Source organism: Gobius niger, assembly GCF_951799975.1.
Source record: "Gobius niger genome assembly, chromosome: 4".
Lineage (NCBI taxonomy): Eukaryota > Metazoa > Chordata > Actinopteri > Gobiiformes > Gobiidae > Gobius > Gobius niger.
In genome coordinates this window covers 848,694-863,305 of record NC_136855.1, presented here as the reverse complement: position 1 = coordinate 863,305, position 14,612 = coordinate 848,694, and the positions used below count along the sequence as shown (strand labels likewise).

Genomic DNA, 14,612 nt, shown 5'->3' with positions numbered 1-14,612 from the left:
CTCTGGATATACTTTACTAATGATTTAATTAACAAAGTTACAGATCAGTGAGAAGGTGCAGTTTGCTTTTGTCGTCAGTAGATGGAGACATTTACACTGGTGTCCTCAGACCTTTTACTCAGACCAATACTTTTACTATTTACTTTTAGCATTTACCATTGAGTCGATCACGTGCTTCCTCACGCCTCAAAACCGTGTGTGAAATAAGGAACACTGACGGATGAATAAAAGGACTGAACTGATCGAGAACACGTTCACTCACTTTGGTTCAGACTCAGAGAGAGTTTTGTGTCTCACATGAAGCTCAGAAATATGATGGAAACTGTTTTTATTCTGACATTTTCTGATTCATTTATAAACCCACAAAGTGACAGTAGCTCAGAGTTCACGTCAGACATAAAACATTAAAGATGAATATTTTCAATAGTAATGCTCTAACTCCACATGGTAACGTTCAGCAGACGGCCAGCAGAGGGCAGCCTTCACCTACAGCAGCACTTCTGCAACTTCAAACAGTCACTCTTATACATACTAGTGTCAGGACTAAAACAAACATGCACTGGAAAAAATACTATATAAATGTAAAAATAACTTTTCTCACTTTACCTGATATAATGTATAACCTTATATAAAGTAACTGTAACATCATCATCACTACTACTACTACTACTACTACTACTACTACTACTACTACTACTACTACTACTACTACTACTACTACTACTACTACTACTACCTTTACTTTTCTCTGAAAAGTACTCATACTCCTTGTACTCGTACTCCTTGTACTCTTACTCCTTGTACTCGTACTCCTTGTACTCTTACTCCTTGTACTCGTACTCCTTGTACTCGTACTCCTTGTACTCGTACTCCTTGTACTCGTACTCCTTGTACTCTTACTCCTTGTACTCTTACTCCTTGTACTCGTACTCCTTGTACTCGTACTCCTTGTACTCGTACTCCCTGTACTTGTACCTCAGGCCTGTGGCTGCTTCGTGGTGACTTGTATAATTGCTGTGTCTGTGCGGTAGAAACCTGAGCCGTCTCCTTTGTTCATAATGACAGTTTGTGTCTGAAGCAGCAGCAGCAGCAGCAGCAGCAGCAGCAGCAGCAGCGCTGGAGAGCCTGAGCCTCGGAGCTGCACCAGGAGCTGCACCAGGAGCTGCACCAGGAGCTGCACCAGGAGCTGCACCAGGAGCTGCTCCAGGAGCTGCACCAGGACCTGCACCAGGACCTGCACCAGGACCTGCTCCAGGAGCTGCACCAGGAGCTGCACCAGGAGCTGCACCAGGAGCTGCACCAGGAGCTGCTCCAGGAGCTGCACCAGGACCTGCTCCAGGAGCTGCACCAGGAGCTGCACCAGGAGCTGCTCCAGGAGCTGCACCAGGACCTGCACCAGGAGCTGCACCAGGACCTGCTCCAGGAGCTGCACCAGGAGCTGCACCAGGAGCTGCTCCAGGAGCTGCACCAGGACCTGCACCAGGAGCTGCTCCAGGACCTGCTCCAGGAGCTGCTCCAGGAGCTGCACCAGGACCTGCTCCAGGAGCTGCACCAGGAGCTGCACCAGGAGCTGCACCAGGAGCTGCACCAGGACCTGCTCCAGGAGCTGCACCAGGAGCTGCACCAGGACCTGCACCAGGACCTGCTCCAGGAGCTGCACCAGGACCTGCACCAGGACCTGCTCCAGGAGCTGCACCAGGACCTGCACCAGGAGCTGCACCAGGAGCTGCACCAGGACCTGCTCCAGGAGCTGCACCAGGACCTGCACCAGGACCTGCACCAGGACCTGCACCAGGACCTGCTCCAGGAGCTGCTCCAGGAGCTGCTCCAGGAGCAGTTTAACTGAACAAAGAGCGAGAACTCGATCCAAGCGGATCTAAATGAAACAGGTCAGGACATCACACGTGATTTTCTTTTAATCATTTATTTATGAACCATAACAAACAGAAGCATAAACACGTCGCCTTCCAAAGGCCGAGAAAATAAATGGCGTCGTTTATACGAGACATCTATAAGAGCACAGTCACAACTACGGCAAGCAGAGAGGACAAAACACAGAGATACTAATAATGTTGAACACTGGGCCTCAGACGGGTAGATGCTACTCTATCTGAGACCATGGAGGACCTCCTGTACTGTGAGGCACCGCAGACCAACACGGGTCTGACGTGACTCACCGCAGACCAACACGGGTCTGACGTGACCAACACGGGTCTGACGTGACTCACCGCAGACCAACACGGGTCTGACGTGACTCACCGCAGACCAACACGGGTCTGACGTGACCAACACGGGTCTGACGTGACTCACCGCAGTCCAACACGGGTCTGACGTGACTCACCGCAGACCAACACGGGTCTGACGTGACTCACCGCGGACCAACACGGGTCTGACGTGACTCACCGCAGTCCAACACGGGTCTGACGTGACCAACACGGGTCTGACGTGACTCACCGCAGACCAACACGGGTCTGACGTGACTCACTGCAGTCCAACACGGGTCTGACGTGACCAACACGGGTCTGACGTGACTCACCGCAGTCCAACACGGGTCTGACGTGACTCACCGCAGTCCAACATGGGTCTGACGTGACTCACCACAGAACAACACGGGTCTGACGTGACTCACCGCAGACCAACACGGGTCTGACGTGACTCACCGCAGACCAACACGGGTCTGACGTGACTCACCGCAGACCAACACGGGTCTGACTTTCCCGCGATACCGATACTTCTGGGTCTTTTCTGTCATTCATTTGGGTCAATGTGTTTCAATCAATACGCTTTTCTTAAACTGATCATTTTACATATTATCCATCCATTTAACACGACGGGCCATTTATGGCGACGCCAACGGGAATTCCAGAATAAGGTGAATGAGTGTGGAGACGTTGCAGAGACTTGCTTTGACTGGAAGTCTCTGCAACGTCTCCACACCTCGGATTGATGGAGGGCAAAGGGCTGATCTCACTGGCCTGGAGACTAGTGGGAGACTAGTGGGAGACTCTGCATGGTCTCCGAGACCTGTGGGAAACAAAGGAGATCTCAAAGAGTCGTATGGAGTCTCCTTGGTCTCGGAGACATCGCAGAGACGTCACAGAAACGTCACAGAAACGTCTCACAGCTTGAGGACGACAAACAGTATTTGCGACAGAACTGTTTGAGACTCCGGGAGACTCGCCTCAGCCCAGGGGACTCCAGTCTCCAACTAGTCTCCAGGCCGGTGACATCAGAAAAGCCTTTAATGATCTATATTGAGAGGCTTTAACCTGAGGATAATAAACGGAGGAAAGAGACCATTCACTCTCTTGGTATCGGTTAATATCTGATATCGGCCGATACTCAAACCCCCAGTATCGGCATCGGAAGTAAAAAAGTCGGATCGGTGCATCTCTAGTAAAAACACTAAAGTAACATCGGGAAAGACACAGTGGACAGAAGCGTTCACGTCCTGGTCCGTGTGGTCAGAGGTGGGTCAGGAGGGGATATTTACCAGAGTAAAAGTACCGTAGTTACTTTACAAGTAAAGAGTAATCACTTTAAAACGAGCAGAGTCGTTCACACTGTCTGAATCTCCCTCAGGGCCACAATAATAATAATTTACTGCATTTAAAGGGATTTTCTTTTTCATTTACAGCTCAAATCGACTGTAAACTGGTTTGAACTAGTACCGGCGAGCAGATAAATGTTTTTTTTTGTTCTGTAGAGGAGATTTGGGAACCACTGAAAGGACCATAAGACACTGGAGAAAAGACATAAACTTGAGTACTGTCCCTTTAAGAGGAGGCGCTGCAGGCGAGAGGGAAACTTTTTAAATGAAGAGACGTCAATCTGAAACTCCTGCTGTGGAAGACGGACACAAATATGAGACTCCAATGTATCTGCCTGTGTTAACGGTGGGGTCTCCGCAGGGCTGCCCTTTGTCACCGCTTCTGTTCATTACTTTTATAGACCGTTTTAGCCAGATCCCTGTGTGCCGAACCCTAACATCCCCCGGTAAGAGGAACCAAGCACATTTTCTCCAGTTCGGCTTCACCCAAATCTAAAAGCGTTACCCTATAGGCCAGGGATACAGCTCATTTGAAAGCTAAGCGCTACAAAACTGATCTCAACGGATCTTTTTTCCTCGTGTTGCCGTTGCTTTTTCCATGTTCTTTTTCCTTGCGTTTTCTTCTCGCTATTTTTTTACACATTTTTCAAGAAGCTCTAGATTTGAGTAAAGCCAAACTGTAGAAAATGTGCTCGGTTCAGGTTGGAGTTAAGCCTCTATGTCCTCACCCTACAGCTCTTGACCTTTAACCTTTCATGGGGTCGACTGTTGGATCTCTATGCAGTTAGTGAACTTTTGCTTTGGACCGTCCTGACCCAGGGGAAGGGGAAGTGACATCACCGACAGCTGCTGTTCTTCTTCTTTAAGGTTATTGGCAGACCGCAGGCAAACAAAAGCACATGTCGCCCCCTAGTGTATTACACATGCAACAACATAGTGTCCAAACAAAGACGTTTAAGAGGGATTTGGATGGCACACAGCTCCTTATCACCGGTGAGTTAGCATCAGAGGTCACTATGCTTAAGTGGCTATGCTAGTTAGCACTGAGGCTTCTTTTCCTAACTCCTTCCTAACTGACAGCCCAATTCGGAGGCTTCTTATCATGGCGGACGCTGACGCACATCCGGTTTGGCGAAAAACAAACCAGGGGGCTCGTCCGGGATAGTTCCACAGGATGTTTGAGACTAATTTGGCACAAAACCTGAATGTGTTTTTTCCTGCAGCGTCTCCCTTTAAAATGACAACACTCAAGTAGAAGTTACAAGTACAAATCTCTCTGAAAGGTACTCGAGTAAACCTCCCTGCTCATGTTGCTTTGAGGGACAGGAAGGAGAGAGTTCAGCAGAAAACGCACAGTGTCTTCTGCCGACTATTACAGAGTCACATGATCAAAGTTCTATATACACGAGCGGGTATTTACATCGGCTACGATAAAAACGTCACAATTCCCTTTGTAGAAACGTTGTTCTGGTCGGGCTCGTACAAAAATACCAGGGAGGAGCTTCAGTCACGGACGATACCAAGTAAAAAGTGAGTCAGAGCCGGGGCCTGAGGCGCTCTGATCCTGAGACGTTCCAGTGAACACGGGGACCTCGTCTTCTCTGCAGAGGAGGAACCAAACCAGAGGAGCCAAACATGGAGGAACCAAACCAGAGGAGCCAAACCAGAGGAACATGGAGGAACCAAACCAGAGGAACCAAACCAGAGGAGCAAACATGGAGGAACCAAACCAGAGGAACATGGAGGAACCAAAGCAGAGGAGCAAACATGGAGGAGCAAACATGGAGGAACCAAACCAGAGGAGCCAAAACCAGAGGAGCAAACATGGAGGAACAAACATGGAGGAACCAAACCAGAGGAAACAAACCAGAGGAGCAAACATGGAGGAAACAAACCAGAGGAACAAACATGGAGGAAACAAACCAGAGGAACAAAGATCCTCAGGAGAAACGCTGGGTTTACACGACGACGATGAGTCAGCATTATCACATGAACCTCTTAACCCAGCGCATTTTCTCCTGCTCGGCTTTACCCAAATCTAAAAGCTTCTCGACTGGAGTTTACAGAGTGACGCCACATTTGAAAGATAGTGTCGCGTTTTTTGTGCCGCCTGGTGCCCAGCATTGATCTGAGGAGGACCTGCATCAGGGACACGGCTGGTGCTTTGGTTCCTTCAGATGTTTGGTGGGGCTCCTCAAGTCTGGGGGAAATCTGGGCCATCAGGAATAGAAACTGCAGCTGAAACACCACTGAGCTGAATTAGTGATCAAATATTTAAACTTCTCAGATTCAATTCTGCATCAACAACACTTTTACATTTTGCTAAACTTCAAACTGAGACATTCATTAAATTGGTTGAACAGTTTGAACTCCACAGACGTCAGAATCAGCTCCTGGTGTTTCAGATCAGCCTGTACTCCAGGCTCCAACACTGACAGAAACGCTCCAAACTGGCCCGCGGGCCATTACAGGCCTTTGTTTTTCATTTCGTTATTCCACATGTGCAACATCTGCTCTGCAAAGCAACTCCACAGAAAGAAAGTCCATTTGATCTGATGTTTGTTAAGCTGATGGTTTGGAGACAACTGTCCAAAAGAGTCTCCTGCTGGTGGACAGAGAGGACATGTCTCCTGCTGGTGGACAGAGAGGACATGTCTCCTGCTGGTGGACAGAGGACATGTCTCCTGCTGGTGTTTCAGAGAGGACATGTCTCCTGCTGGTGTTTCAGAGAGGACATGTCTCCTGCTGGTGACAGAGAGGACATGTCTCCTGTTGGTGACAGAGAGGACATGTCTCCTGCAGAGAGGACATGTCTCCTGCTGGTGACAGAGAGGACATGTCTCCTGCAGAGAGGACATGTCTCCTGTTGGTGACAGAGAGGACATGTCTCCTGCAGAGAGGACATGTCTCCTGCTGGTGACAGAGAGGACATGTCTCCTGCAGAGAGGACATGTCTCCTGCTGGTGACAGAGGACATGTCTCCTGCTGGTGACAGAGGACATGTCTCCTGCTGGTGACAGAGGACATGTCTCCTGCTGGTGACAGAGAGGACATGTCTCCTGTTGGTGACAGAGAGGACATGTCTCCTGCTGGTGGACAGAGGACATGTCTCCTGCTGGTGGACAGAGGACATGTCTCCTGCTGGTGTTTCAGAGAGGACATGTCTCCTGCTGGTGTTTCAGAGAGGACATGTCTCCTGTTGGTGACAGAGAGGACATGTCTCCTGCTGGTGGACAGAGGACATGTCTCCTGCTGGTGGACAGAGGACATGTCTCCTGCTGGTGGACAGAGGACATGTCTCCTGCTGGTGGACAGAGGACATGTCTCCTGCTGGTGTTTCAGAGAGGACATGTCTTTGCTGGTGCAGACGGAGGGACCGCGGGCTCCCTAGGACACGCTGGAGCAGCGGATACTGGGAGAGCCCATCTGAGTGAGCACTTTGTCCAGCCACTGCAGAGGACCGTTCAGGTGCAGCTCGATCCAGCAGGGGGTGCTGGTCACCGTCTGCCGCCTGTGGACGAGACAGAGACACTCGTGAGGACACACATGAGGACACACATGAGGACACACATGAGGACACACATGAGGACACACATGAGGACACACATGAGGACACACATGAGCTCAGACCTCAGAGCTCAGACCTCAGAGCTCAGGGTGATGAAGGTCAAACCTGCAGCAGGAGTTTTGTTGCCAGTGCATTTTAAACATGTTTGTATTTGACTCTTAGGTTCTGATCCTCACTCCTAAAGACCAGCCTGTCCGAGTCTATATTTAAGCGTGTTTGTTTGTCACATGAGACACATGACGTGAATAACCCAGGCTGGTCTATTCCCGCTCCTCTCGGCCTGATGTCAAACCCAGATCTTTCCCAGACCCGGGACCGGCCCGTCTGTTTTCCCTCTTTCCTCGACGGCAGGAGCAGAGAAAGTGAGAGTGAGAAACCTGAGCCTCCTCCCTCGCCCTAACCGTTTCCACATGTGGGTTTGGTCGCCGCGGTAACACACATGTGCCATGTCTGCCTCCTCCTCTTTACTGTCAGAGAGTCCCAGAGAAAGTGGACCCGGGCAGAAGAGGCGGAGTCAGAGGAGGCGGAGTCAGAAAGTGCAGATACAGAACTGATCATACAGGCTCATGTACAGTTTGTTTCAAGACTCTTTCCATTGGATATTCTTACTGAAGGTGTTCATGACCTTCTCAAACCGTAAGAAATGCTTCGATTGCGGAGTTTCCAGCCTCTGCGGTCGTGGCTTGTGGGTTTTAAGTAGTTTCAAAACAAAAGCACAGCAGTAAAAACTCTTCCAGCTGCCGGCTTGAACACCGCACACACGCCAGGCCAAAGAGGCTAAATGAAACCTGTTCCTTTAAAGGTTCTCCAGAGGCTTCCTCAGTCAGGACGTGATGGGAGGAGCCCAGACGTGAGCTCTGACTGACCCGGTAAGTTCTCACCTGTACTCCGCCCCCCAGCCTTTGACGAAGCTCATGCGGATGGTGCACATCCTGGTGAGCTGGTACACGGCCTCGAAGCCCTGGTTCACCGACTGAGCGAGAAGAGCCGCGAACTCCTGGTTATTGAAGATCTTCAGGTTACAGCCTGGAGGAGGAACACACGAGTGAGACCAAATACACAAGAGACAATCAACCTGCAGATACACAAGAGACAACCTGCAGATCTGTGAAGTGTCCACAGCTCAGTCCCAGATGGTTAGAATGTATCTGGATCTAAATATATCTGAATTCAAAGCTCTGTCAGTGTCCATTTTCTGATGTCCAAAGACAGACCAGCAGACTGGAACCTCTACCTTAGGCCATATCCACACGGAGACAAAACGCTTATGTTTTCAGACACTTCCTCTGTGAGCCTGAAGCAGCTCAGTAAACGTGTTTGTCCACACAGGTCTGTGGTTCATCCTCCAGGCCTGTGGGAGGCGCTGTGACGCTGACACAGAGAATAAAACCAGATGTAGAGGCGCATGTGCAGAATGTAAACAGAGAAAATGAAAGTGAAGGATTTGGGATCTACAGAAGAGACGAGGAGGAGAGTTTATTCTTCTGTCACACAGACGTGTCACCTGTGGCTTGTGGAGCAAAGAGGGGCGGAGTCAAACCCTCACAGATCCATGAGGGAAACTCAGTGTCAGGTCATTATGGATCACAGACTCTGGAGCTGTGAGGTCATCGTTTGGAGCCACGTAAACGGCGTTTTCAGATCTTTCCTCTGGGACCTGGTATGGCCTAAAATAGGTTTTGTAAATGTGGATGAAGGTTGAAGGTCGTTCTAAGCTTTGACAGATTCCTCATCGTGAGCAGGACTTTCCACAAAAGGGGTTGTTTGTTAACACATTCGTTCATCGACAGACTTTCTGCAAACTCAAGCCCCGGTTATGAACGTCTGACGAACGACTTTCTCCTGTTTTCGTCTCGTCAAAGAAAACTCTCAAACGTCTCGTCGTCAACATAACGATATCGCTGACGAACAGGGACTGACCTGGGGGGATCTTGCAGACCGTGGCCGGGTGCCACCCGTAGCGCTGGTTGCAGTTCGGGCTCTGGACAAAGATGGCGCTGTCGCTCAGACACTCGGCGAACACTTCCCCCCCGATGTAGTAAAGCCTGACCCCCCGACCTGCAGGGAAACCAAACGAAAACAAAGTCAGGTGTCGCTCCTTTCAGACGCTGCAGGTGAATAAAGGAACACATGTAGATATAGAGAGTTTGAAACGTCTGCTGAACAATAGGGATGTGCCGATACGATATTTTGACCCTTCATACTGGCCGATACCGATCCGATACAGTCTTTTTGTATTATTATAGTTTTATTATAGCCTATGGATATTACAGTAGTTTCACCAGTTGGTTATTTAGAAACATGCAAAAGGTTTTGGCTTTAGCTTTGAATTTTAAATTATAACGTTTTTCAGAAGCAGGTGTTAGCGGCAGGTTAGCGACAGTAGCCTAGCTTAGCGATAGCATGGCAGCATCATGGCGACATCTGCCGCTGTAGATCCAGGACTGCAGATTCACAGCCGTCTTGTATCGCAGGGGTTCCCAAACCTTTTTGACTGGGACCCCAAAAATAGACAAGTAAACGACTGGGGACCCCATTGCATAAAGTTATTGCCTGTTTTGCTACTTCAGGGCAGAAAAAACAGATTAATAAGTATGTTGACTGTTTATTTTGGATATTGGAAAGGATTTTTACACAAAAAAACGAACTAAATACAGTGGCATTTTTTCTTTTTCGGCTCATCCCCACTGAACATCACTGACATAACTATGAGAAGAAAAGGTATTGCAGTTTTTTGTCATTTGGGGGGTTTTGGATCTGGCTTAGTTTTTAAATAAACTAGTAAATACTGAAAGGTTGCGCCGCCATGATGGAGTAAAACTACCAACATTTGAAAAACTCCCACAAAGGAAATGCCCATATTTGGATCATCTCGGCCTTTCTTGCTACACGTGGACACCGAACAGTCTTAGTGAGTGAGTAAGCGTGGGATGTTGGAGTGACTTCCTGGATGAATCTCCGAGGATAAAGCGTGTTCGCACCGATGTGTCGGCGCGTGAGCTCCACGGCGGCGTTGCGGTTGACGTTGGACAGCAGCCCCAGGCAGAAGCGCTCGGAGTTGGAGGGGTCGGTGAAGCCGTCCACAGTCAGGGACGGCTGCGAGGCGTGGAAGGTCTCGCCCACGCGCTGGTTCAGCTCATAGTACGAGATGGAGCACCAGAAGGCCGGCTCGCAGTACGTCACGGGCTGGAGGTCTGGGGACACATGGAGAGGGAGGTCACCCACCGGCTCAGCTGCAGGATACAGGTCAAATACATACAACATTTGACAGTTCTGACACTCAATATAAGAACTGGAGAAACAAAACTAATTTTCTTGATGGATCCTGTGTCAATCGACCAGTCAGAAGAGTTCATTCCTCTGGTGGAGAAAGTACCGTCTGGCTTTAAGGAGCTCATTAAGTATTCATGAGCATTAGGAATATAACGTTTCCACCACTTTACAGTTAACTGGGACTGTTTTAGTACCTGCTTGGTCCTGGTACTGTGTCCATGGATATTCTCTGGTAACCATGGATACAGCATCAGATTCTACAGAATAATAATGGAAACACAACCAGGCCAAGCAGAGCTGGGCAGGGCTGGTGGAAACGAGCCATGAAGGGTTAAGGTTAGGGTTAGGTTTGGGGTTAGGGGTTAGGGGTTAGGGGTTGAGGGAGGCTTATTATGAAAGCTTATTAATACCTTATTAATACTTAACGAGCACACCTTAATATAAAGCGTTACCAAAAGTACTTGAGTAAAAGTACAGATACAGGAGCAAAGAATTGACTTGAGGAAAAGTATAATAGAAAATTCTGCAATAAAAGTATCTACTTTGGCCGATATTTTTTAGCGATATTTTTGCCAGATTTTTCCAAATGTCGATAATCCTGTAAAAACATAAACACTCGGCCGCTCCAGCTGTGGCCGACTGTATTTAATTACTTTAGGAGATTCAGTCATAGTTTCTGTCCCAGCTTTCTGCCGTTAGCATTAGCATTAGCATGCTGCCGTTATGCAGTGAACATAACGGGTACGTTGTGTTCACGTGTGCGCATGCTGTGTTCCAAGGCTCTCGTACTTTGTAATATGTTCTTTTGTACTATTGTTGTGATATACACTTTTATTGTAATGATTTCGGGGTGGGCGTTTATAAGCTTTTGCTTCAGCCCACTCCTTTTGAGCAGAATTTTAACTGCTCAAATGAACAAATAAATGCAGTAAATGCAACAAAAACACAGCTGCAGAAGTTCAAACCAGCTCAGTGGTTGTTTTCTCCTCGTGCTTTAAGCAGCAGGTCCACAGTGACTGAGGTTTAGTGACTTCACTCTTTCCAAAGCAGAAGCAGAAAGTCTCTACCACTTTCGCTGTCGGAGATATCGGCTTTTATCAGCCGATAGCCGATATTGTAAAATCCCCAAATATCGACCCGATATGTTTCTGATCAGAACGACTGAACGAAATACTTAATTCACCAACTGCACGACAAAGACCGGTCTGTGAAATATAAAAATCACTCTTTAAAGGAGATAAAATGGTCTAAAGTGCCCCGGGTCCTAGAGCTCTGGTTGTTTCTCCTTTGTCCAAAACACTAAACTTCTGTCCTTTATCCCGGTGAATAAACAGAATGAAAAACAAATGTGGGAAGTGAAGCCGTTCCAGAGAAAAGAGGCCAAAGTGACGTCACTAAACCCCAGACCTGCTGCCCCCCCCTGAACACTGTCCCGCTCTGAGACCTGGTCCCCTGCAGTTTCCCGCCGGGTCACAGTAAACACAGGATATCTGGGAATAGTCCTCGTCCTGTTTCATCTCCCACGTACATGCAGGTCTCACTGGAGTCACCAGGTCCTTCAGACTGAGCCAGCCTAAAGCGGGGCCTAAACTCCCCCCTGGGCCCCCTCAGAGGAACTACAGGCCCTACAGCTTCTCTACAAAACAAGTACATTGAAAAAAACTGACTTCTAAAATATAACTACTTTTGTATATACTACTTTACTCCAGTGTCTGGCCGACAGTCAGAGGTTGCTTTTAATGTAACTTTAGCTGTAAAGTAAGAACCGATCCCGGACCGATACGGGGCCGTGATGTCCCGGACTTTGGGAGAGGCCGATCTAAGGGCGCTGGGAGGTTTCATACGGACTTGGTTTTCTACAGACAAAGATATTACATATAAATCTATATCGGACGTGACGCTCGATGTTGTGGCGAATGTGGCGGTTAATGGGCTTGTTGCACAATGTGGCTGCGCTAGTTCCTCTGAGCTGAAGTTGTGGGCGCTAGTACTTCCTGTTCGTATTCATTTCCATTAAGATTAGCTTAGCCCCGTTCGAATCATTGTATTTCCTACAGATTCTGTGGTGGACAGTGAGTTCCTGGTAGACGATCACTTCCTGCAGGTTAAAGAGTTGCTGTACAGTGTAAATATTTCCATAGAGGAGACGTTTATGTTTATAGGGATCAGTGAGTTTGTCTTGAAGCTAGAGGCTAAACCCGGCTCTGAGTCTGTTCTGCGCTCGGGGCGGGGGTCAGGACCGCCCTTATAAAGACACACAGGTGGAAGGGGGAGGAGTCAGACCGAGGTTGCTGTGGCTCGGCGACACTGGGTTGGGCGACAGGTTGGGGGAGCTGGTGTCCATGCTGTGGGTCATCTGGTGGTCACTGGTCTCTCCATCCTCGCTCAGGTACCCGGGCGGCGGCGTTTCTGAAACACACACAGAGATTTAGTTTTCTGTGAGGATGTCAAAAACTGAAAAACTCTCTCATTTCAAATTCAAAGCTAAAGCCAAAACCTCTCTGATGTTTATAAAAAACGACTGCAATATCCATAGGCTATGATACATAATGATACTATATAAAAAATATAATTATATAAATATAATTATATAAAAAGACTGTATCGGATCGGTATCGGCCAGGTGAAATGTCAAAATAATGGATCGGGAGCTCAAAAAAGCGGATCGGTGCATCCCTCTTTAGAACCACTGCCTTAACCTCTCAACTCCCGCCTTTTTCTTCACGTCATCAGATTTTTTTCCATCATTTTTTTGTTGGGTATAACTCATTTTTGTAACTTTTTTGTCATTTTTGGTCATTTTTTGTCACATTTTTGTCATTTTTTTCATCAATTTTTTTATAAAATTTTTGTCACATTTTTTTTAAATTTTTATGTAATTTTTTGTCACATTTTTGTCATTTTTTGTTACATTTTGGTCAGTTTTTTGTCAAATTTTTATCACATTTTTGTAATTTTTTTGTCACATTTTGTCACATTTTTGGTCATTTTTGGTCAATTTCTTGTGACATTTCTGCCACTTTTTCATCAATTTTTCGTCACTTTTTTGTCAATGTTTTCTCACTTTTTTGTCACATTTCCATCATTGTTTTCGTCTCAGTTTTGTTGCTATTTTCTCACCTTTTTTCCAGAAGCTTTTGGATTGGGGTAAAGCCAAACCGGGGAAAATGTGCTCGGTTCAGGTGGGAGTTAAGGTGTTAAAGCTCTAACCCACCCCCCTTAACCAAGCGCTTTTTTCAGTTCAGCTTTACCCAAATCTGTCATCTTGTCGTCACTTTTTCTGCGTATATTTGAAGCTTTTTCCGTTGCTTTTTTATCATATTTTTATGATGTTTTTGTTGCTTTCCTGTCACTGTTTTGTTTTGTTTTTATCCTTCCTTTTTGCAGTTTATTTGAAGAGTTTCGTGGTGGCAGAATCATTTAAAAGAACTTATATTTGAGCAGCATCAGCTTCGTGGTTGTATAAGCTACGCAGCGGCGGAGTGATCTGAGAGAAAATAGTCCCTCAAAATGCAATAATGCACACAGACATTTATATGGTTAGTCCGGTGTTATCAGTGATTTGCCTCAGGTGCTCTGTGGAGTGGGTCACACTGTTTTTAATGCAGACTAGCTGATACCATAGACATGCACTAGCCTAGCACTAGCCTAGCATTAGCCTAGCGCCACGAAACTCTTCAAATATAAGAACTGCATGAATTACAAAAATAAATATCTCCATAAATCAGCAACACTCTGGATAACGAGGAAATGAGGCCCTATGTCAAACATCCTGAAGCATCCCTTTAATGTGAGGATTAAGGGACTAATGAATAAAAACAGTTTACAGGATCATTTATTCCAGTCTCTGCTCGGACCCTTTGCCACACGTCTCTCCTCTTTCACTCGACCCGGTCTTTAAAGGAAACATAAACAGCTCTGACCGCTACGTAACACTCGGACGCTGTGGAGGCGTCATAATGAAGCTCTGAGTTTCTCGGATCAGGATCTGACTCACACGGGCAGGAAGAGGATTAACCTTCATATTCATATTACACGGGCCACGGGGAACTCTAAACCTGAGGATTCTGGGGGGGATAATGTGTCTCAGCTGGTTTATTTCAGGGACATTGATTTGATGTTGATTTGACAATTACATAAAAAAAAAGTAAAGCTTAATTCTTGTCAAAAGCCAGATTCTTTTTAGCTCCTTATTCTAGGCCGGTGAGGAAATCTACAAAT

The 14,612-nt window shown here is 47.2% G+C and overlaps 1 protein-coding gene across 1 annotated transcript in view; it reads right to left on the bottom strand.

Annotated features, from left to right (window-relative positions):
- Window positions 1-6,620: 6,620 nt before the first annotated feature.
- The window catches only part of LOC306962078 (mothers against decapentaplegic homolog 3), a 45,324-nt gene continuing 37,332 nt past the window's right edge, over window positions 6,621-14,612 (bottom strand). Inside the window, exons 4-8 of the mRNA XM_079555122.1 lie at window positions 12,675-12,800; window positions 10,100-10,312; window positions 9,039-9,176; window positions 8,000-8,144; window positions 6,621-7,061 (exon numbers count right to left, since the gene is read on the bottom strand). Of these exons, the coding sequence (XP_079411248.1) occupies window positions 6,938-7,061; window positions 8,000-8,144; window positions 9,039-9,176; window positions 10,100-10,312; window positions 12,675-12,800 (746 nt within the window). The 3' untranslated portion in view covers window positions 6,621-6,937. The remainder of the gene's footprint in view (window positions 7,062-7,999; window positions 8,145-9,038; window positions 9,177-10,099; window positions 10,313-12,674; window positions 12,801-14,612) is intronic.